At 41.2% G+C, this 23,676-nt stretch overlaps 1 protein-coding gene across 2 annotated transcripts in view; it reads left to right on the plus strand.

The window, feature by feature from the left end:
* Positions 1-23,676, plus strand: part of TENM2 (teneurin transmembrane protein 2) — a 1,011,554-nt gene that overhangs the window by 843,437 nt on the left and 144,441 nt on the right. For both annotated transcript variants that reach the window (XM_081934447.1, XM_081934448.1), the window contains 2 exons: positions 21,934-22,134; positions 22,942-23,127. In XM_081934447.1, coding sequence (XP_081790573.1) covers positions 21,934-22,134; positions 22,942-23,127 — 387 coding nt within the window. The remainder of the gene's footprint in view (positions 1-21,933; positions 22,135-22,941; positions 23,128-23,676) is intronic.

Here is a 23,676-nt window from a genome sequence, read left to right on the forward strand (position 1 = left end):
TCTTTGGGGGTATGGATTTTATTGACTGAGTATTTTTAAAGTGCAAAATGCAGAACAAAACAAATAAAAAAGATGGTATACAAAATGGCATAATTGGAAACCTATAAAAGCAAACACTTCAGTCATAATTAATTCAGAAAAAGAGGAGCCAGATTTGAAAGACTACAGGTATCCATGTCACTTAGAGGCCCCATGTAGAGTAAATTATTCTTGTTACATGCAATCACATTGAATTAAAGGAAAGTAAATGGTACACAGAAAGGAAGGCAATTTAATGAATTCTAAAAAGCACTTTATATTGAACATTTAAGTAGCTAAAGTTTTCTGCAAAAGGAGTGGGGTGGGTGGGGGTGCCAGGAACAGAAGAGGGAAAAGTTTTAACTAAATTGAAATGACCAAATATGGCCAGGAATGGGATATTTTGTGTGATTTTGCTTACGATTAATTTTTGTCCCCTATAATGCTTAAAATGGAAAGCCCTCCAGAAGAGAAGCCAGCATCAGTTTTTCAAATACAGACCATGCCAGACAAATTTTATTTAGTCACTTTGACAAAGTGACTAAATTGGTGGATAAGGGAAATGCTGTGAATAGAGCATACTTAAATTTGGTAAGGCATTTGGCAAAACAGACTGTAGCCTACTTCTTGGTAAGATAGGACGATGTAGAATAGACAATATCACCATCAGACAGATTTGTAACTGGCTGACCAACAGCACTCAATTAGTAGCCCCAAATGGAATTTGGAGGAAACCATGCAATGGGTTACTACAAGGTTCTGACTTAGGCCAAGTACTCTTCAACATCTTCATAAATGATTTAGATGAGTGGATAGAAAGAGGACTCATCAAATTTGCAGACACCGAGTTGGCCAGAATAGCTAATACTTTAGAAGATAGATTTGAGATTCAGAAGGATCTTGATAGATTTCTGCGCTGGGCTAAAACTGAAAATGTTTGAAAACAACCTAAAACTGTTTCCAAAAAATAAAGATTATTTATGAAGAGGTGCAGAACTAAAATAACATATCCTAAAATCATTTATAGACCCCAAAAATGAATAATTCTTTTAATCAAAATGTGCATTTTTGCTATAGTCTAAATGCCTGGTTATGATTGCTATTTTAGACCTTAATTTCACAAGTAAATAATAGATTATTAAATTTCCCACAACTGCACCAAAAGTATGCCTGCATCAGACAGTCCGTGCCTTTCTCCTTTCTCTATTTCTCTGGAGAAAAGTTTGCAACTAAATGTTAATATAATCCATTTTGGTATCCTCTTCAAAATTACAGGATTTTAGGAAAGTCTCAATATGTGCATTTAGTTCAGAAAAACCTAGACAAACATTTATGCCTAAAAGAGCCCTTAATTCCAGTGCTTTATTCATTCTCTTTAGGAAATAATTATAAAATTAATACAAATCCTCCTTTGGAAAATTTCTAAAGTAGATGATTAAAAGAAATTCTAAAGAAGGAAATTGTTGCATAGCTTTTTGGACTTTATAGCCTACAAAAATTATACCCCGGAATAATATTCTTTGGTCAGCAGTTTCATGGTACTGGCATTTCCCTCTTCCCATAAATCTGTGCACGGATGCATTGTCACGTACATGTGTGTGTAGTTGGGTGTGTGGTATAAATATATAAATGCACATTGCACCTGATACCATACTGGTTAAATACACATCCCCTTCAAAAAAGAGAAAGAGCGGGGTCTGGACATAAAGAGTTATGTATGATCAATGTTCATAACTATTAATGAAAACTAAATTTCCAATAAAATAAGGAAAATGAACTGATTCTTATCTGTAGACCACCCAATATCTTTGTTATGCACACACACAAAGACACAATTCTTATACTATAAAATATATAAAGGTGCAACGCAAACCTTTCTTCCTATTTCCAGCAGAAAAGAAAAATAAATAAAAGTGAAGATGGGTATAAGATATAAAGAAAGAGAAGCTGTCTAGGGACAGGAAAGCAAAAGGGGAGAACAAAAATGAATAGAGATGAGGCAGGGAAGAGATAATTAAAAAAGTGAAGCTCTTTGTAGGAATTTCAAAAAGGGTTAAAGTTAAATTTCCTTTCCCAGAACTAGCTAACCTTCAAAGGCACTACCATCTTTTCAATGAATGTAAAATGGATGTCTCCTCAATTCACCAAAATTATTTGGGGAAACAAACTTGTCCTCATAGGGAAAATGCAGTATATAATCATCACATTTATGATTATCTTTTAGCTTTCCTTTACAAGCTTATTTTATCCTGTTTTTAACCTCAAACTAGTTTTCATCTCCAAGTTCTTTCCTCAAGAAAAGAAATACTGTAAACTCTAACAGGTTTATTATCTTTGTAGGTAGTGCAATTCCTTTAGAGATTCCAGGAGGAAAAAAAACTTGACATAAATGAAATGCTATTCTTATTAAAGTCTCTCTGTGACTGCTAAAGTCTGACCTCTACGTATTTGGGTGTTCAGAAAGAATAACCAAATGATTTAATCAGGAGCAAGAAAGGATAAGGAATTAAAAAGATCAATGGATTTTAGAAACCATGTATAAATGAAAAAACATATATAGAACATTCAGAAAAATGACAAGAAAGGTTAACATAGTCTTTTCCATGCAGCATTTAATAAACCAGAATTCTATAATATTGGCAGTGCCTCTTCAAAATAACTTCCGTTTTGTTGCGACTATGCAAAATTCTTTAGGAGATACTAGGTTAGGTGCATATAAAATAAATTCTTAGGCAAGTGTTTATTAGTTTAAAATGTTTATTCCATGTAACAATAGCAACAACAGCAAAACAAATAAACATATCTGATTTTTTATTAAAGAGTAAAAAAAAATCTTCTCTATCGATTTGTGCTTTTGAAAAGAATGGACTGAGGTTGATTCATATGCTACTTTCTAGCTATGAAATGGAATTGGATACTGTAGGTCAGCACTTTTTTTCCCATTAGCTTTTTATTTCAGATATTCATCATAGTCATATTGTTCAAACAATTTACCTGAAATGGCCATGGCACTGAAATCGATATATGTGATACACAAATTTTTGCTGCATACACTGTTGCTCTATTAAAATTGCACACACACACAAAAAAAACCCTGAAATAGCTAACTTGTCAAGCTTCATTTAGTGCAGTTTGGGGTAGAAAGTGAGTAAAATTAACAAATTAGGTTAGGTTAATAGTAATTTTGATGTCCGTTTTATAGCTGTGCAATTTTTCAAAGGTATTTAACTTTCTAAGTATAATTTTTAGCCCAAGGGAATTTTGCATAGCACAGTATTGGAAAAATGCCTTGACCTTTTTTGTCCTTGTGTGATTGAATATTTGTATTCTACCTTTAAGACCGTTTTTCTTAAGGTGGAAAAGTGAGAACGTCATAACTATGGAAACTCTGTTACTAGGTTTGAGTTAATAACTTGGGCCCCAAAGATCCCATATATTCTGAATCTCACATTGTTAATTTTCTATATATGCTAAATCATTTTAAGATTATAGACTTCAAGAAGAAACATGTTCTTATGCAAGTTGTTGTTTTTCTCATTCTGTGAAACATCATAGTGTGATTAGCCATTCACATGCTTATTAATACAAATCAATGATCTTGGCTTTTCTCATAATATCAAAGTATTCCAAAAATTATTTTTTTAAAGATGTACTAGGCTTACCATATTTTTTCAGAGTATAAGACACAACTTTTTCCCCAAAAAAAGAGGGTGAAAATTTGGGTGTCTTATACATTGAATGTAGCTCCACCCACCCCCACCAGAGGTCAAAAATGCGAGGCATGGAGGCAGTGATGGTCTGTGGCAATCCCTGCAGCCTGGAACAGCTGATTGGCAGTGTCGGGCAGTCCGATTCACTCACCAATCAGCTGTGCTGATTCAGGCTGCAACAACTGCTGAAGCTGACCTGGTTGGTCAGAGTTTGCAGCAGCAATCACATTCAGAAAGCACAGTAACTGATTCAGCAGGGTTCAAAATAATAATAATAATAATATACAATACATTCCCAAAAGCAGATTTTCCAAGGTAGCAGTAAATACAAGCGGTTTCACTTTCGGTTCCCGGCTAAGTCAGGATCTTTCATGTCTCCTTGTTGCTCAAACAGCAACTTTCAGAGTCCAAATAGCTCCCGTTGGCTGACTTAGTTGCTATGCCTATTCATTGGCTGACCTTATTACCATGTGTCCGCTGAATACCATGGATACTGGTGGGCAGAGACATAATTTTTTTCTTCTTATTTTCATCCCCAAAAAGTAAAGTGCGTCTTATACTCCAAAAATAGGTAATCTCATCTGGGTTATCTCTCTGCAGACAATACCTATATTAACTACTGACTGGTAGGAAACACTATGGGATCAGTTTCATTATTAGAGTACACTTTTGGCATAAATATGGTTCATACCAGATGTTCCGTATTGAACCTTTTAACAGCATCTGAATCCACAGGCTAGCACTTGTTGATTATACACTGAATTCAGTTTTATAGATATCTTGCCCTGTGAGTTCCTAACTTGCAAGAAGGGTGGTCTTAGGAAATTTTTCTACATGCTGTCATAATTTTCAATCAAGAGAAAAATCAATCATGCAATGCCCCCTACTAGTCAGTACCTAATATAACACCTAAACACCCCCCCCCACCTCTTCCCAATTTAAGAGCAGAAGCTCTTGAGAACTCTGAGGTCCAAACCAATGGAAATCAGAACACACTCTATTATAAGAGGTTTTGAAACCTTAAATTTTGTTTACTTCATAATATTGTCCCAACACAGTGCTGCCTAGTGTGTCCTTTGCCCAGATTTAACACACCATGGAAGAGATTGTAAAATAAACTTCTTTCTACTGAAGAACAGACACAGCAAAAATGTTCCAAGCTTATGCATAGGTTAATCACAATTTTTTGTAACTGCCATTTCAGTAGTACCAGAGCCTAATTCCCAATAACATGCTTCCCTTTTTAACCATCTACTTCTTGTTCAAACAGCACCTTTTTAACTATAGTATGTGCAAAACTTTTCCTGTTTGCGCATTATGCCTTACTCCATAATATACTGTACATCATTTTAGCAAGCTCAAGATCTTATGCCTTGTCCTATGACTGAACTTTAATTGGACTTTAATTGAACTTTTTATTGAGAGATTGGGGTCTTCTCTACCAATAAGACTAACTTATAAAGATTTAAATAGCAATTGAGGGCATGCAAACAAAAATAAAGGAATGAAGTGTGTGGTAATGCCCAAAGAGTCAATGCAATCCTGAGCTATATCAACAAAAGTCCAGATTATGGGAGGTGATAATTTTACTCTGTGATGCATTGGTTAGAGTTAGACAGTACCTGGAATACTCATCCAATTTCATTGTCAGCTCTTTATTATGGTTAAAGATTAGCAAATTTTGTCAAATTTTGCTAGATGCTGAAGACCTAGAAAGAGCACAAAGAACAACAAAAATGCTGAGGGGCTATATCTTATGAAGTATTGTTAAAATAACTGGGTAAATTTTGACTGAAGAAAAGAAATCTAAAGGGAGATGTGATGTGTGTCTTTCATTACTTCTTGAACAGTTGTCACAGGGGAGAAATGTGGATTTATTCTCTCTTGTGCTTCATGGTAAGAAAAGAACCAATTACCAGAAACATTCAGAGAGAGATCCAAACTCGAAGTAAAAATATCCTTACTGGGATTTTGCTATTAAGCAGTGGAACAGTTCCTGTAATCGTGGGAGTTCTATCATTGGAGATTTTCAAGCAGAAGTTGAATAGTCGTTTCTTTTATATATTCTGGACGGGTATTCAATGTGAGAGTCGGAGGCTTTTAACAGAATGGTTTATTCACCACTGCTTCAGAACGAATACAACGAACTCTGGGTTGACAGTTTATTTTAAACCCACAGCTGTCAACCCGTTAACCAATAGGAACACAGCTTAACGTTAACCAATAGGAACACAGCTTAACGTTAACCAGTAGAAACACAGCTTAACTCATGCTTAACCAATGTATGTCCAAAGCTGTGCTGATTGACAGCTGGGACATAACAGTTTCTGCAATAATCTGAGTTAGAGGATTGAACTAGAAGATCTGCAATGCTTCTCCAGCTCCGATTTTGTAATTCTAAGCTGTATTTTATTTACATAAAATATTACATATTTACATATGTCTCTTCAACTTATGTATATATAGGCATACTTACTTTGTGCCTGCATATGCATTTTATAATTTTTTAATGACCCTGTAATCCAGTGTTTCTCAAACTTGGCGACTTTAAGTCCTGTGGACTTCAATTCCCAGAATCCCCCAGCCAGCATAGCTGGCTGGGGAATTCTGGGAGTTGAAGTCCACAGGACTTAAAGTCGCCAAGTTTGAGAAACACTGCTGTAATCCCTTGCATTGGGGTGTAATCAGGGTTACTGAATGGAGCCGACTGTTTACTGGCCAGATGCCCTTCCTGATGGAGCTCACAGTAGATGTTTTTTCTTTGCGCTCAGACAGAAAAATATCTACTGTTATCTAAAGGAAGGAAGGAAGGAAGGAATTCTGGCACTCTGCCAGCTTTTCACAAAGAAACTCAATGGAACAGCGATCAGGAAGTCCCTCTTACTTTTATCTGTAGTCATTCTGTTTCTGTTTAGGTTGTTATTATTAGTGTATGGCATTGTTATATTAGCCAAGAGACCACAATGTTATTACAGAGTAGTAGTTTGGCTATCAATTTTTACCAGTTCTGCTATAAGACATGTTCATGCACCAGAGGTGGAGTCCGGTACCGGTTGATACCAGTTTGCTTTGTGTGCACGCCTGGTGACTGTTAATTGTTTTGTGCATGTGCAGAAACATGCCAGCAACAGCAGAAGAGACCGGGGAACCGGTTCAGGGGCATAGTCAGCCTGGGTCACTGCCAGTTTTGAAACCCAGGCCAAATTACCACTACCGGTTCGGCTGAACCAGGCCGAACCGGGAGCAACTCACCTCTGTCAGGTGCTTTCCAAGGTCCACCTCAGGAGCGTGAGGTGGCTTCACACTGCACTTCCTACAGTGTCATCCAGGCCCCCTCCTTTCCGGATCTGCCTTGCAAAAGGGCGTCGCAACCGAGAAAGTTCAAAGTTGGCAGGAAACAGACTGCCTGCATGGAGCACCAACTTGTCTCCCCACCAAAGTGGCCCCTATTTATATATTTGCATAGAACATGCTTTTGAAGTGTTAGGTGGACAGAAGCTGAGGTGAATGAGCAGGGGTGAGATCGAAAATTGTTAGCAAACAGTTCTATACCCGGTTGCTGGGTGGGCATAGCCATGGGGGCATGGCCTAGTTGGCTTCCTGTACCTTGGGCTGGGAGGCATTTCACCCTCCAGAGGCTTTCCCCAAGCCTCCGGGAGGACGAAAAAGGCCTTCCCAGGGCTCCGTAGGCCTTCCAGAGGCCGGAAACGGATCCATTTCCACACTTCCTGTAGGCCCGTTTTTGCCCTCCCAGAGCCTCTGTGCGGGCCCTGCACTTATTTGGCATGATGAACAGGCCACGTGGAAACTCTTTGGAGGGGAGGGGCAGAGTGGGCAGGGTCATCTGGTCCTTGTAACTACGGTAGGTAGGTAAGTAGGTAGGTAGGTGGGTAGAATGATAGGAGAGAGAAATTGAAAGAGAGAGAGAGAAATACAGTAGATAGGTAGGGAGAGAGAGAGTAGGTAGGTGGGTAGAGGGATAGAGAGAGAAATAGAAAGAGAGAGAGAAAAATACAGTAGATAGGTAGGGAGAGAGAGGGTAGGTAGGTAGGTAGGTAGAGGGATAGAGAGAGAAATAGAAAGAGAGATAGGAATACAGTAGATAGGGAGAGAGAGAGAGAGAGGGTAGGTAGGTAGGTAGGTAAGTAGGTAGAGGGATAGAGAGAGAGAAATAGAAAGAGAGAGAGAGAAAAATAGTAGATAGGTAGGGATAGAGAGAGTAGATAGGTAGGTAGGTAGAGGGATAGAGAGAGAGAAATAGAAAGAGAGAGAGAGAGAAATGCAGTAGGTAGGTAGGGAGAGAGAGAGAGTAGGTAGGTAGATGTTTGCAGGTGTATTTATCCATGTGCTGGAGATGGAAATCGCTGACAAACCTTAAGACTTTGTTTCTGCTGGCATAGCACTTGATCAATGTACTTCACATCACTTAAAGAGCTTTCCAAAAGGAAAAAAAAGTTTTTGTACTCTGCAAACCTCTGAAAAATGGCTCATTTTTCGCAAAAACGGGCCTGGTTTTTTTTTTTTTTCAAATAAAAGGCATGAATAGCCTTGGGTGGGCTTGCAGAGTGCTCCGGCAAGGGGGGGGGGGCAAAAAGAGCAAAAAAATGACCTGTTTTTTGCAAAAATTGGCCTCTTTTTTGTCAAAGAAATTGCATGCATAGCCTTATGGAGGCTTATGAAGTGCTGCTGGGGCTGGGGGGCCAAAAAACGGCCCATTTTTTATTCATTTCTGCTCTCCCCAGCCCCCAAGATATCTCTGAAAGCCTCCATAAGGCTATGCACGTCCATTTTGGTGAAGGGGGTGGGGCTTTGGGAGGCAAAAGATGATGTATTTGATGCATAAGATGCACCCAGATTTTCAGCCTCTTTTTTGAGGAAAATAGGTGCATCTTATACTCCGAAAAATACGGTAACAACCCAAAATATTTAGAACCACTGGAAAGCAAATAAAAACAAACATTTCATATCTTCAATAGCTTGTTTTTATCTGAAGGGTTTGGGGCATGTAACCAACTGCTGAGAAAGGAAGATATTAAGAAATCCTTTGCTTAATTGTTACCTAAACCAAAGTTATTACCATATTTTTTGGAGTATAAGATGCACCAAGATTTTGAAGAGGTAAATTTAAAAAAAGGTTTTTGCACTCTGTAGATCTCCCAAACCCTCTAAATGCCTCATTTTTGTGAAAAATGCAGCATGCAGAGAGTTTGAGAGGCCTGCAAAGTGCTTCTGAGGGCTGGGGGGGGGGGGTATGAGCAGAAAACGCCCCGTTTTCCATGAAAATGGGTCCATTTTTTGCAAAAAAAGTGAGGCATGCTTAGCCTTTAGGAGGCTTGCAGGGTGCCCCTGGGGGCTGGGGAAGCAAAAACAAGCAAAAATGGCCCATTTCTCACTCATTTTTGCCCTCCCCAGGAGCACTTGCAGGCCTCCCAAACCCTATGCCCGTCCATTTTTGTGAGGGGTGGAGTTTTGGGAGGCCAAAAATGCTTATTCAGTGTATAAGATGTACCCAGATTTTCACCCTCTTTTGCGGGGAGGTGCGTCTTATACTCTGAACAATATGGTATATCTAAAAATCTGGAAAACCAGTTGAACAAAGGAAGGAGGATTTTTTGCATACCAATTATAACAACCTGAAATAGATTGAAAAAATATGCTTAATTATGTTTGAAAATGTGATTCTTATTTTTTTTCTTACTGATAATAGAACATAGAACACAGAATCAAAGGGGTGGAGGGGACCTTGGAGGTCTTCTAGTCCAACCTGCTGCTCAGGACAGGAGATTTTATGGAGTCTTGGTCAAATGGCTGCCCAGTCTATTTTCAAAAACCTCCAGTGACAAAGCACCCACAATTCCAGGAGGCAAGCAATTCCACTAATTGATTGTTCTTACTGTCAGAAATATTTTCTTTACTTCTAGTTTGGATGATTTAATGAGCTTTAATGAGCTTCCACCCCATACTTCTTCTGCTTTGGAGTGCTTTGGAGAATAAGTCAACCTCCTCTTCTCTGTCACAGCCCCTCAAATACTGGAAGACAGTTATCATGTCTCCTGAAACCTTCACTTCAAAGGCCTAGACATACATAGTTCTGAACTAGTCATCAATATGATTGAGCCTCTAGACCAGTGATGGCGAACCTTTTTTGGCTCGCGTGCCACAAATGGGGGGGAGCGCAGGGGGGTCGAGTGCGGGCGTGCCGCACCCATAACGCAATGCGCGACCCCCCCAGTGCGCATGCACGCACAACGCGCGACACCCCCCATTTTTACATGTTTTTTCGCCCTCCCCAGGCTCCAGAGGCTTTATAGGAGCCTGGGGAGGGCGAAAAGAGCCTCCCCCGACCCCCCGGAGGCCCTCCGGAGGCTTCAGGGATTGTCCGGAGGCTTCCCTGAAGCCTTCGGAGCGCTTAAAACCACCCTCCGAGCAACCCGGAAGTCACTTCCGGTTTGCTCGGAGGGTGGTTTTAAGCGTTCCGAAGGCTTCAGGGACGGTCCCTGAAGCCTCCGGGAGGCGGGGGAGGCTCTTTTCGCCCTCCCCAGGCTCCTATAAAGCCTCTGGAGCCTGGGGAAGGCGAAAAATAGCTTTTAAAAAGGTGAACTCAGCTGGCCAGCGCGCGCATGCGCACTGGCCAGCTGACAGGGCAGCGCCTCGCGTGCCCTGACAAATGGCTCCGCGTACCACTTGTGGCACGCGTGCCATAGGTTCGCCATCACGGCTCTAGACTCTTTATCATCTTTGTTGTCCCTCTCTACACTCTTTCTAGGATCTCAGCATTGTTTTTGTATCATAATGACCAGAGCTACACACTATCTTCCATCCAAAATGCACTCGTGACAATTAACAATAATGGGATAAATCTAAAATGTTTAAGAAACATCTTAAAAACTCTTTTTTTAATAGTCATTGAATAAAATAAAGTACATGCATAAGAAATAATATAATGGCACTTTCTAGATTAAAATCAAATTCAGCAAGAAATCAACTCAAGCAGCAATTATCTCACTGTTTGAATAAATATTCCTTGCTTGCCAGCACATAGATGGGACTGTGAGTTTAACCTGACCTCCCTGGATACAGAAACTCAGAATCTCATCATAATCCCTGTGTTCTTGTTGTGTATGTCCTTTTCTGACACAGCCAGACTTTGTTTCCCTGATAATTGGTACAGTTGTTTCAGTATTTTGCACATCTATTGAGTCTAACTGCTTTGGTATATCAGTTATGGTTTTGGGTGACTATTCAGAAGTGGCTCTTCCAAGGGACCTTTAAGAGGAAGATTTGAATCTTTGCTCCCCTCAAGGAGAGGTTGTACATATGCTTTTATTAGTATGGCAGTCATGTTGGGTTGTTGTTTATTATATCAGATTGTACTTTTCTTTTTAACCTTTTTACTGTATGTGGAGTTTTTTTTAACCATTCAGAGTCACATTTGACTGGAATGGCATATAAGTCTTAGTAAATAAGTGACAGTGTGCATGTATACACACACAAACATACATATCCATACCATTTCTTCTAGTCTCTAAGCCACACGGCATTGTTCTGTATCTGTTAACATAGAAGTGTTGGGATTTTAACTATCTCTCCTGCAGATTTCAAGAGTTCAAAGAGTATTTAATCTCTGCCTGCGGCTTTCCTATTTGATAACTGGTTTATTGCCAATTGAACCTTACTTTTCTAGTGGAATTTCTTCCTGACTACATCTTCTCTTCACACATTTTTCTGCCATATTATAATCTTGTTTGGAAAAGGTTTCAATATACTCTTTCCAAAAAAAAATGACCTACTTATTTATTTAGTGTCATCATTCATCTCACACCTTTTGACTCTACTTGGCCAACAAACATAAAAATAATTAAAATAGTTCAAACACAATTCAAATAAAATATTAAGTAGAAATAGCAGCCAAGAGACATTATGATCTGTCAGGGTCAACATAGCCAGGAAAAGGGACTCATACTTGCAGGCATATTAGCAGGTCTTCAGTTCTTTTGAAAGACCAATAGGCCAACATCTCAGAGAGGAGAATGTTCCAGAAGGCAGGTACTACAGAAGGAAATTTAAATCAATATATTTATAATTTTTATTATAAAAAATATTTTACATTTGAAATAGAATCTGTGGCACAGTCACATTTTATCGTATGTTTTCTTGTTTGTTATAATGTGTCTGCTTTCTTTTCCTTTTTAATTATCTGTTCTGACCCCCCCCCCTCCATGCCTGTGAATAAACCAGAACACAGGCTTGGCTGTTTGCCACTGTTTAATTACTGAGATAACGAATCCTTTGGCTGAGGGCCCAGACAACTCACGTTCAATAGAGCAACCCAGATAATCTGAATGAAGCAACGCAGATAGTTGAAACGAGCAGACACGGCTAGAATACACAGATACATTTTCTTAACTACTAATTCGAACGGTTGTTTCCTGCAAATGTCTCCTCCCAATGCCTCACTTATAATCTCTCTTGGGAGGGGTCAATCCACAACCACCTGTGCTTAATCATCTTCTGTGAGTCTGCCTACGGAGTTGCTGCTTCCATTTCTCAACCCTTCTCAATCTAGCATCAGGGAAAAACTGCCTTTGATCCTCCCCACTGCTCCATGCATGAGGCGCCTCCTGGTGGCCAACCAGCCTCTCTGGTCCCTGCTCTGAGTCTGAACCCTGCACAGGGTCCTCCACATCGTCCAGGGCAGACTCATATGGTTCCTCGCTATGCGAATCCATCAGCAGCTCAACCGGATCCTGCTGGGCCACAACAGTTATCTATTTGTGGAAACCCGTTCATAGACACCCACTGACAGTACTAGCTCCTTTTTTCATGTTGTATTTAGTATCACTTGCAATTTGTTACAGAGGTTCCCAGTGTCTTTCTCCTGAACGTTTGCAGGAGATACATATGCTACTATAACATGACATTTGTAAAATACAGAAAATTGTCACTTATTCGGGTGCAGCAGAACAAATATTCAGTGTGTTTTTGAGTTTCAGTGGCAATCAATTCCTGAAGATGACTCTTGCCCTGCTCATCAGAGTTCAGAATAAGAAGGGCCAAGTCTATCTATAAAATAAATAAAAACTTAGAAAGACAGGTCTCTGACAGGCATCCATATTCTTTGATAACACTAGGAACCTCTTTTTTGCAATTTTAGTTCATAAGAGAACAAGAAGAATGAGAAGGTCAAGCTTTCTGTTTGTGGCACTGATCTCATTTGGAAAGCTTCGGTGACATTAGGATTAAAATGTTATTCCTGCTTGCCTGAGAGTAATCTTCTGATATCTAAGAAATGTTAGTTCTGTGAAGGAAAGTATCAAATCTTTAGAAACATTATAGCAGAATGGCACGCTATTCAAGTTGTAATAAGGGGTTAGCACAAATAGGGTGTTGGAATTGTATTCGCAGGTATAATCAAAATTAGAGGAAGATAAAAAGTTATAGATCACAACTCTTTCTAAGAGAATCTGTCCCTCCCTCCCTTTCTCTCTCCCTCTCCTTCCCAAACAAATCAACACATACAAAAAAAAAATATTCCCCATTCCTGCGCTTCTGGTCAGGAGAGGAATTAAATAGATAATATTTTAATAAATTTAAATCAGCATAATCTATTGAAGTATACTTCTGGGTTCTAAGGGGATTAACTGAAGAAATTGAAATCCATTAGCAACTATTTTTATGGTTTTTGGAAGTCAGATGAAGGGAAGTAGGAAACATAGGGAAGGTTCAAATATACAACATGTTTTTATGATATTGGAAGAAAATAAGATAATTATTAGAAACCAACAAGCAGAGATGATTAAACTTGTTGTGCTAAATACATTTATCATAAACTACTTGAACTCACTGCAACAAAATGCACTTAACCTAATGTATTTCCTCCTTCAATCCAAGTCTAATGTCAATTAAAAAATCATGGCCTCCACTTTTCTTCTTTCAACTAAATATATAATTAAGTGGCATATATAGTAATCAGTATTTAAATTCCTCTTCAGAAATGTTTGGTTTAGAATTTAATAGTGTATTTTTTCAAATAATGTAGAATATAATATATAAATATTGATATTGACATTGATTGGTTCTATGTTACATAATTTAAAGTAGTGATTAGATTCATAGTGATTTAGAACACCACACAGACAGAGGCACACACACTCACACACCTCCAGCTGTCTCTGGAACAGTTCAGACAGGTTTTATTTCATTCTTTATAGTGATAAAATTGGGATCTCCTGATTATTTATTTATTTTTATTTGTTTACCATCTGATTCCAGGAAGCATGAGGAATTCATAAGAAAGCAGAAAAAATAAATGCAGCAATAAAAGAAGATGATCCAGAAAACCAAGATGGCAATTCTGCTAGATAGTCACAAATCACACACTCACTCCTTATACGGGGCTACATCTATTCTAGTCAAAGACCTGGCAGAAGAACATGTCTTCAAGGTCTTTTAAAATGATAAAAATGTAGGAACTACATGGTTCTCAAGGAGAACCATAGACCAGATAGCAGGCATTACAGCAGATAAAGCTGACTTCTAGAGTTCCAAAAGATTAAAGGAACGTAGAATATGCCAACCAGGGGTGGGCTGCAGGGCATTTGCACAGATTCGGGCGATCTTCTAGCTAGGATTCTGCCCAGTTCGGCAAACATACAAATTCCACCCCTGGCTGGCCACACACACCCTTCCCAATCTTTCCTCCCAGGAGTCTCCATGCGGTCCGTTCATCATGCTAGGTAAGTGCAGGGCCTGGGTTGAGATTCAGGGAGGGGGGAAAATGGGCTTATTGGAGGTTCCTGAAGTCCAGAAACGGGCCTTTTTCTGGTCTCCGGAGGCCCTCCGGAGCTGGGTAAAGTAGTTTTTGCCCTCCCGAAGGCTTGAGGAAAACCTCCGGAACCTGGGGAGGGTGAAAAATTCCCCCCCACCTCTGTGGTGCAGGAGGCAAACTAGGCCATGCCCACCATTGTCACGCCCACCCAACAAGGGGGCAGTGAACCCATTGCTGCAATTTTTGAAGCCCACCCCTGATGCCAATCTTGTTGGATGAAAGCAGCTAGCCAAATTCTACGGAAGCTAGATCCTACACCACATTAGGCATAATTAGCACATTGATTCACACTAAAAGGAAAATGGACCACCAGTGCAGCTTGGAAAGCAGAAGTATTGCATGAGCATACCAAGCTTCTGGTAATCTTCAAGGATGGCCCTCATGTAAGAGTGCTGGCAGTAGTCAAACCAGGAAATTATCTTTGCTAATCTGGATTGTATTATTGCTAGTTATTTCCATTTTACTACCAAAGTTATATCCATCCTGTAAATGGGGGTGTACATTAATTTTGCCACATAATTGGATGAGAGGTAATTGTAGATTTATTCATGCCAATGTCCAAGAAAATATATATATAAACTTACTTAAGGTATGTAAAAAATGGCAGGTTCATCTTCTACTTTAATTTTACAATAGAAAGATCTCTTGGAAGTACAGTTGTGTGGGCACTTGTACTGTTCCACTTTTATAGTACATCCTGAAATGGCCATTTGACTCTCCTTAAAGATAGCAATAGACTCCTTTATCTGTGAAGCATATCTGAGATACCAAATTATTTTTATTCCTAGCTTCCAATGTAATTTTTTTGATTACATAATAAGGATGGCATTCAAGGGGGGAATAACAAAGAGATACAAAGAATAGAATTGGTTCTATTGTGGTTGTTGGTTACACCTGGTCGTTTGTACCAACCCCCGCAATCTAGGTGGTCAGGAACTACAGAGCCAGGGCCTGCGGCTGATGCTCTGCAATGCAAGGTCCGTGACCAACAAGGCCCCCCTCATTAATGAGCTGATCTCAGAGGGGGAGCTGGACCTTGCAGGGATAACGGAGACCTGGTTGGGCCACGAGGGTGGTTTACCCCTCGTGGAAATGTGCCCACCGGGTTTCCGTGCATTCCATCAGCCTCGGGCCCTGGGTAAGGGTGGTGGGGTGGCGGTAGTTATACGGGAATGTCTAGAGCCGAGGGAGTTCACTGTACCTCAGATACCCGGATGTGAGTCCCTTGGTGTGAAATGGGGCCCAGGGAGGCAGTGGGGCTTGCTGATTGTATACTTGGCTCCTCGCTATGCGTCAGCAGCCCTGCCCGAGCTCCTCGAGCTGATCTCAGAGACGGCAGTTGAGACCCCCAAGCTTGTGGTTATGGGGGATTTCAACTTGCCGTCGACGGGGGGAAGCATCCGAGGTAGCTCGGGAGTTCATGGCTTCCATGACAGCCATGGACCTGACCCAATTAATTCAGGACCCCACACACGAAGGTGGCCACAATCTGGACCTTGTTTTTGTATCTGAACAGTGGACGAGTGATCTGGGAAGAGGGGATGTAACCATTACCCCCCTGTCATGGTCAGATCACTCATGTCTCCGGCTGGACTTCCCTGGCGCTACCCCCCACCACGAGGAGGCGGAACCAAACTGTCCAAGTTGGTACCGCCCCAGGCGACTGATGGAACCGGAGAGGTTCCAGACGGAGCTTGGGCCATTCCCTGTAGCCCTGACCCGCTCTCGCTCCGAGAACCTAGTGGCCGCCTGGAATAGGGCGGCCGCTGGGGCCCTGGACCGAGTTGCGCCTTTGCGGCCTCTCCTGCGGCGACGACCCACCCGGGCTCCTTGGTTTACTGAGGACCTGAGGGTGATGAAGCGCCATAGGAGACGCCTAGAGGGCAGGTGGAGGTCCTCACGCTCCGAATCTGACCGAACACAGGTAAGAGCCTATTCACGGACTTACCTTGTGGCATTAAGAGTGGCCAAACGCAGACATTGCACCACTCTTATTGTGTCCGCCGATAACCGCCCTGCCGCCCTGTTTCGGGTGACCCGCTCTCTCTTATCACAGAGGACACGGGAAGCCCCTTTACAGGGCAGAGCAGAGGAGTTTGGGGAATATCTGCAGGACAAAATCGCTCAGATCCGGAGCGGATGGGCCCCCTTCAGTGGACCAGAGGAGCCGCCAACAGTGAGTCTTGTGAGACCATTCTGGGAGGAGTTTGATTCTGTTGCCCCCGAGGATTTGGATAGGTTGCGTGGACGGCTGCGACCGACCACATGTTTAATGGACCCGTGTCCCTCCTGGTTGGTACTGGCATCCTGGGAAGTGACACGAGGCTGGCTACTGGGCTTGGTGAACGCCTCTTTGAGCGAGGGGTCCTTGCCTGCCGCCTTGAAAGAGGCGGTGGTGAGGCCCTTACTCAAGAGGCCTTCCCTTGACCCGATGGAGCTAGCTAATTATCGTCCAGTCTCCAACCTTCCCTTTTTGGCGAAGGTTGTAGAGAATGTGGTGGCACAGCAGTTTCCACGACACCTTGAGGAATCCGAATATCTAGACCCACGCCAGTCCGGCTTCCGGCCCGGACACAGCACGGAGACGGCCTTGGTCGCGTTGGTCGATGATCTCTGGAGGGCCAGAGATAGGGATTGTTCCTCTATCCTGGTCCTATTAGATCTCTCGGCGGTTTTTGATACCATCGTCCATGGTATCCTATTGCGCCGGCTGGGGGGGATGGGAGTTGGAGGCACCGTTCTGCGGTGGTTTGGCTCCTACCCCTCTGACCGGACGCAATGTGTGTTGGCAGGGGGGCAGAGGTCGACCCTGAGGTCACTCACTTGTGGGTGCCTCAGGGGTCGGTCCTCTCGCCCCTCCTGTTCAATGCATATGTGAAGCCGCTGGGGGAGATCATCCGTGGTTTTGAGGTGGAGTATCATCTGTACGCTGATGATACGCAGCTGTACATTTCCACCCCAGACCACCCCAACGAGGCTGTCGAGGTGATGACCCGGTGTTTGGAAGCTGTTGGGGTCTGGATGGGGGACAACAGACTCAAGCTCAACCCCTCCAAGACCGAGTGGCTGTGGCTACCGGCATCCCGGTTCAGTCAGTTGATCCCATCACTGACCATAGGGGGCGAGCAATTGCCCCCTGTGGAGCGGGCGCGCAATTTGGGCGTCCTCCTAGATGCCCGGCTGTCAATGGATGACCATGTGGCAGCCGTGGCAAGGGGGGCGTTCCACCAGGTTCGCCTGGTGCGCCAATTGCGCCCCCTACTGGACCGGGATGCCCTACGCACGGTCACTCATGCACTGGTGACGTCTCGGCTGGACTACTGCAATGCCCTCTACATGGGGCTTCCCTTGGGACGCGCTCGAAGACTGCAGCTAGTCCAGAACGCAGCCGCGCGGGCTATTATGGGGAGTACTAGGTACTCCCATGTAACACCGCTCCTGCGCGAGCTGCACTGGCTGCCTGTGGTCTTTCGAGTGCGTTTCAAGGTGTTAATTACCATCTTTAAAGCGCTCCATGGCTCAGGACCTAGGTACTTGCGGGATCGCATCCTACCACACACTTCCCTGCGACCGATTCGCTCTCACAGCGAAGGAATCCTCCGGGTGCCGTCCACTAAGCAATGCCAACGGGCGGCGCCTAGGAGTAGAGCCTTCTCTGTGATGGGCCCAACCCTCTGGAATGACCTCCCCCCCGATATCAGAACCACCACCGACTTCCGCTCCTTTCGACAAAAACTGAAGACTCACCTGTTCCGTTTAGCCGGCCTGGCCCATTTATAGTTTTATTCTACCTCCTGGCAGATATTTTAATTGGATATTTTTAGGGTATTTAAATATTGCTTTTAACTACTTTACTTCAGATATGTACAGTTTCTTATTGCCTCCTCTTTGTGTTTGTATTTTCTATTTATTGATGTGTTTTTATTTGACTGTACACCGCCCCGAGTCCCTTTGGGGAGAGGGGGCGGTATAAAAATCTAAATAAAAGTAAAGTAAAGTAAAGTAAAGTAAAGAATTGGGACAAAAATAATTTTAACAAGCATGCAGCAAAAATAATTTGTTAGCAAGGAGAATTTATGCAATAAAGTGATTCCTTCTTAGAAATAAGGGAGAGAGAGCAGTCAAATAATGCCCATAGCTTGAAAAGCAACAAAATGAGACATTATTAAAACAGAAATTCTAGGTTGTTCTAAAAAAATAATTTGAGTTACAATTACTTTGGTCTTCTGGCCAAAGCCTCAATGTCTTTTCTCCTTGCTTTTTCCTCGCATCTTATTTTGTCTAGATTAAAGATCTCCAAACTTGGCAACTTCTTTAAGACTTGTGGACTCCCAGAATTCCTCAGCCAGAATATTGAATTTGAAATCCACAAGTTTTAGAGTTGCCAAGTTTGGAGATCTCTAATCTGGCCTAGAGGAAAATGGTGCTAGGGAAACAAGAGGATATTTTGTTAGATTTATTTCTTCCCATTTAAGAGCAGAATGGGAATGAGTCAACCAGTGATGATACTTCCATTTCTGGATTGGAATGTAATAGTTTATTCTTAACCAACAAAGCCATTAATTTATATATGCAAAAACTATAAATAGTCAATAAAATTGAATCTGTGTTGGTTCTAATTGAAGCATAGGTAGTCCTTGACTTAGCAACAGTTCATTTAGTGGCAGTTTGAAGTTACAATGGCATTGAAAAAAGTGACTTATGGCCATTTTTCACACTTAACAACCATTGCAATATTCCTGTGGTCACTTCATAACTGGTTCATCCTTATGACCGTTGCTGTGTCCCAAGGTCATGTGGTCACCTTTTTGCAACCTTCTGACAAGCAAAGTCAAAGGGAGTACGGATTCACTTAACAACTGTGTTCCTATCTTAATAAATGCAATGATTCACTTAACAACTGTAGCAAGAAAGATGCTAAAATGGAGCAAACACACTTAACAAATGTTTCACTTTGTAGCATAAATTTAGGGCTAAATTATGGTCGTAGCTCGAGAACTATCTGTAGCTGTTCTAAATGACATAATGCAAATGTTAGTTTGCTTCTTTTTCTGTTTGTTATGATCAGCCAGAGAAGTGAATAGTTTTTCCAATGAAACTTCATCTATTTTTCATCCAGTTATTTGACACTAGAACTGAATGTTCCAAACCACCAAAAGCTAGTTTTTAACTCAGAATACAGAGAATAGTCCAGTGTGGTAAATATCCTACTTTTAAAGGAATATTTAATCTGTTTAAAGCATTTATAAATTAAGTTCAGCAAAAGAGAGCAAACTATATTCCTTTGTCATTCAAGATGCTGGGAAGGCATTTTAAACCCCAAGTGTGTCTACAGTTTTCTTTTCATCATCTGCTTCATGGAACCATTAAAGCATTGTTTTATTCTGAGTGCTTTGTGATTTAATGTGCCTATACATCCAGTTCGAAGCATTCAGTACAGATCCTGTGAAGAGGGAATCATGGCTGCATTTCACCAGTATCACTGCAGGGAGACCTTCAGACCATGGTGCGTTTAATACGAACTTCTTAAGGGATGTTTGTGCTTTATTCAGCTGAATGCTATCAAAGCCTTTTTCAGACATTCAAGATAGGCACAGCCTCAGAGCCTTGCTTGTTCATTTTAAATACAAGCAGTCCTCGGCTTATAACAGTTCGTTTAGTGACTGTTCGAAGTTACAGCGTCACTGAAAAAAAGTTACTTATGATCATTTTTCACGACCGTTGCAGCATCCCCATGGTCATGTGATCAAAATTCCAACAGTTGGTAACTGGCTCATATTTATGACGGTTGCAGTGTCCCAGAGTCATGTGATCTCCTCTTGCGACCTTCTGACAAGCAAAGTCAATGGGGAAACCGGATTCACTTAACAATTGTGTTGCTAACTTAACAACTGAAATGGTTCACTTAACAACTGTGGCAAAAAAGGTTGTCAAATTAACTTAACAAGCCTCAGAAACTTTGGCCTCAAACTTTGTGTTCGTACGTCAAGGACTACCTGTACTTGAAAATTTATCCTCTTGTCTTTCAATTTACAGGGTATTTTGCGGATTTATTCATTAAACTAGGCTCTCAAGATGCAGTGAACTAAATCCTATAATTTCCAATTGGATGTTCAGGCTGAGAATTATGATAGCCAAAATCCAACATGATAGGAAGTCACTGTATTGATGGAACTAATGAAGCTAAAGCTGCTATGTGGAGAAAAATATGCTTATGCAACATTATTAAATGGACAATTAAATAAGTACTTTTCAGTATCAGGGAGGGGTGGTGGTAGAAAGATAATGTGTTTACCTTCACTCACAAACTTCCTTAGTCTTTAATTCTTATTTAAAAATCTAACTATTTTCGCAGCTATTTTCTGATGCTACCATCGTTTTCCAGTTGCAGCAAGTGTCTCCAATTATAGTACTGAAAAAAGCTAAATAAAAGGGATGAGGAGTGGCTGCTTGGCACTGTTTTATGCCAGTTGTGTTGAAGGAATGCTTGACAGATGGTAGCAAAGGATACTGTACAGTGGAAAGCATGAGAAGAAGAAAAAGGAGTATAAGCAACTGCATTGTTTGTCAATTAGCTTCAGGGATAAAGAGCAGGCAGTGGTGATCCTACTTACAGAACTGTTCTTACTATATGCACTTTCAGATGTAATTGACATATTGAATTGTGTTAGTATACACATTTTGTTCTCCTCTATGGCCTTTATAGCCCAAGTTAAAGGGAGTCATAAATCACTCTGAGATTTTTTTTTAAAGTAGTACTCTGCTTGAATGCTTGTATGCTAGAAGGAAGCTATTTGCAAAGTTTACATAGGCAAGATTCATGTTTAGTGGGGGAAAAAATATCAGGTTTTGGACTTCAGTTGACTAGGGAAAGACAGTGAGAAGACAAACTTCCTTGCTTCCTTTCAATAAACTTCTGAAGCCTCAATACATAAAATACAAAGAATGCCATAGTAGCTAAGCAACCTTTTTCTGTTTATGTTTGTATCATTGTAAAGTTTACAGGATTATTGACAAATTGTTTAAGAATCCCATTGTTTGGTGTCTGCTTGGAATATGTATTCTTCTTCTTTGGCCTCAAAACAGTCTTACATTTTTTAAAATCATTATTTCCTCTATTCCCCCCTCCACACACACACACACGCTTTTAGCACCACCTGGTTCTTGAAATTTCTTCATATCAAGCGGGATGACCTTTTTATGTTTTCAGATTCCCAGAAAATCCTAACAAACAACTGAGCAAGCTTGCTGCAGTCCGTTTCAACAGCAAGCAACCTGCTGAGCACAGATCCATCAACTGATGTCAATTCAGATTGTGTGTTCAGTGCCCTGACCTTTTTCGCTGACTTTGTTTTGTTTTGTTTTGCTTCGTTTCAGTTGATTGCTTGGATCCATCCTGTTCCAACCATGGTGTCTGTGTAAATGGAGAATGTCTCTGTAGCCCAGGCTGGGGAGGTTTAAATTGTGAACTTCCACGTGCCCAATGTCCAGACCAGTGCAGTGGGCATGGCACATACCTCACTGACACAGGCCTCTGTAACTGTGATCCCAACTGGATGGGTCCTGACTGCTCCGTTGGTAAGAAAAAAAACCCCACTTAGTTTTAGAATATTTATTCTTGATATCCAATAGACTGCATGGTCTCTGGGTACTTACTTGTGATAATTTACATCAGCCAAATTCAACTGTTGCATTAAGAGTTGGAATTCTAATGTAAATTTGGATACCCCAAATCCTGCATACAGCTTACAGTGTAGGAACGATAAGAGTTTGGTCTTTTATTACAGTGATTTTGAGCATTTAATGTTCAAACTATCCTTTAACCTTGGCAACTTTGCCTGAATTCTGAAATGCTGTGTAACTGACAATTTACCCATGATTAATCGAATCAATATAAAAAAGATTTATCTTTTAATGTTTTGATTTTCATTCCTTATATTTTTTGTAATCCTGTTTTATGATAGTGTTGAAGATGTGTGTTTCTGAAACTTTAAGTTCACGATCACATCTACCATAATGGTAGATGTTATTGTGCTCACCTTTGGAAATACTTAAGGCAATGAAGTACCCGTATATACTATATCAGAAATTTTAATTTGTGGTCTCTTCTTTGTTGATGTTCTCAACAAAATACCAACTGCTTGGATGCGATATAATAACAGATTTAATATCTCATTTGTGGAAGTTTTTATCATGTGTTGCTTGCTTATAGCAACCAAAGTACACAACCACGCAGAGTTGTGGGGGGTCAGACAATAAGCAAATTAAATTAAGAAAAATAATAATAACCCCTGTGTTCAAAATGCTATTGGTTTTCATGACTATATTGGGTAATAAGTAATACTGGGTAATTTCCATCTCTCTCCTTCTCTTATTCTTTTTCAGAAGTATGTGCTGTAGACTGTGGCACTCATGGTGTATGCATTGGCGGAGCATGTCGCTGTGAAGAGGGCTGGACAGGGATAGCCTGTGACCAACGTGTTTGTCATCCCCGCTGCACAGAACATGGGACATGTAAAGATGGAAAATGTGAATGCCGAGAGGGCTGGAATGGGGAGCACTGCACCATTGGTAGGCAAACGACAGCCACCGAAACAGGCACATATTGCTTTCTTTTCATAACTTGTAGAAACATAGTTACAATTGTGTATGGCAACCGGCTGTCCCTTTATGGACTCATCTGCTTCCAGTCAGTAATTCTGAATGCTAAAGCAGAGACTATGTTTTTTTTATAGTTGGTAGCAGGTTAAAACTTGCAACAATACAAATTATCCTTCTTCATACCTGATTCGGTGTAGCAGGGATATCCTACTGATGAGATTGTTCCACCCAATTTAACTAAGAGGTTATTTGAACCGTTGGCCCCTCTTTCCCTTAGCTAGCCCATTTTCTGAACTACTTCTTTATTAAATATTTCATTCTGAGTGCCTCACCGCAATAGCTATCAAGAGCAGGGGTCAAGTTGAGAGGGAACTGCCCCCCTGTTGTTACAGAAATAGCTCCCTAGTATTTCCATGAGTTGTGCTGTGACAGTGGTCATGGTGTTTGCCTATAGACTGAGACAGCATGAGACGGCTGAAGCAATGCTACAGCACGATGGTCTACCCTTTTCTAACAGCG

This window comes from Natrix helvetica (assembly GCF_964273705.1).
Source record: "Natrix helvetica genome assembly, chromosome: 1".
NCBI lineage: Eukaryota > Metazoa > Chordata > Lepidosauria > Squamata > Natricidae > Natrix > Natrix helvetica.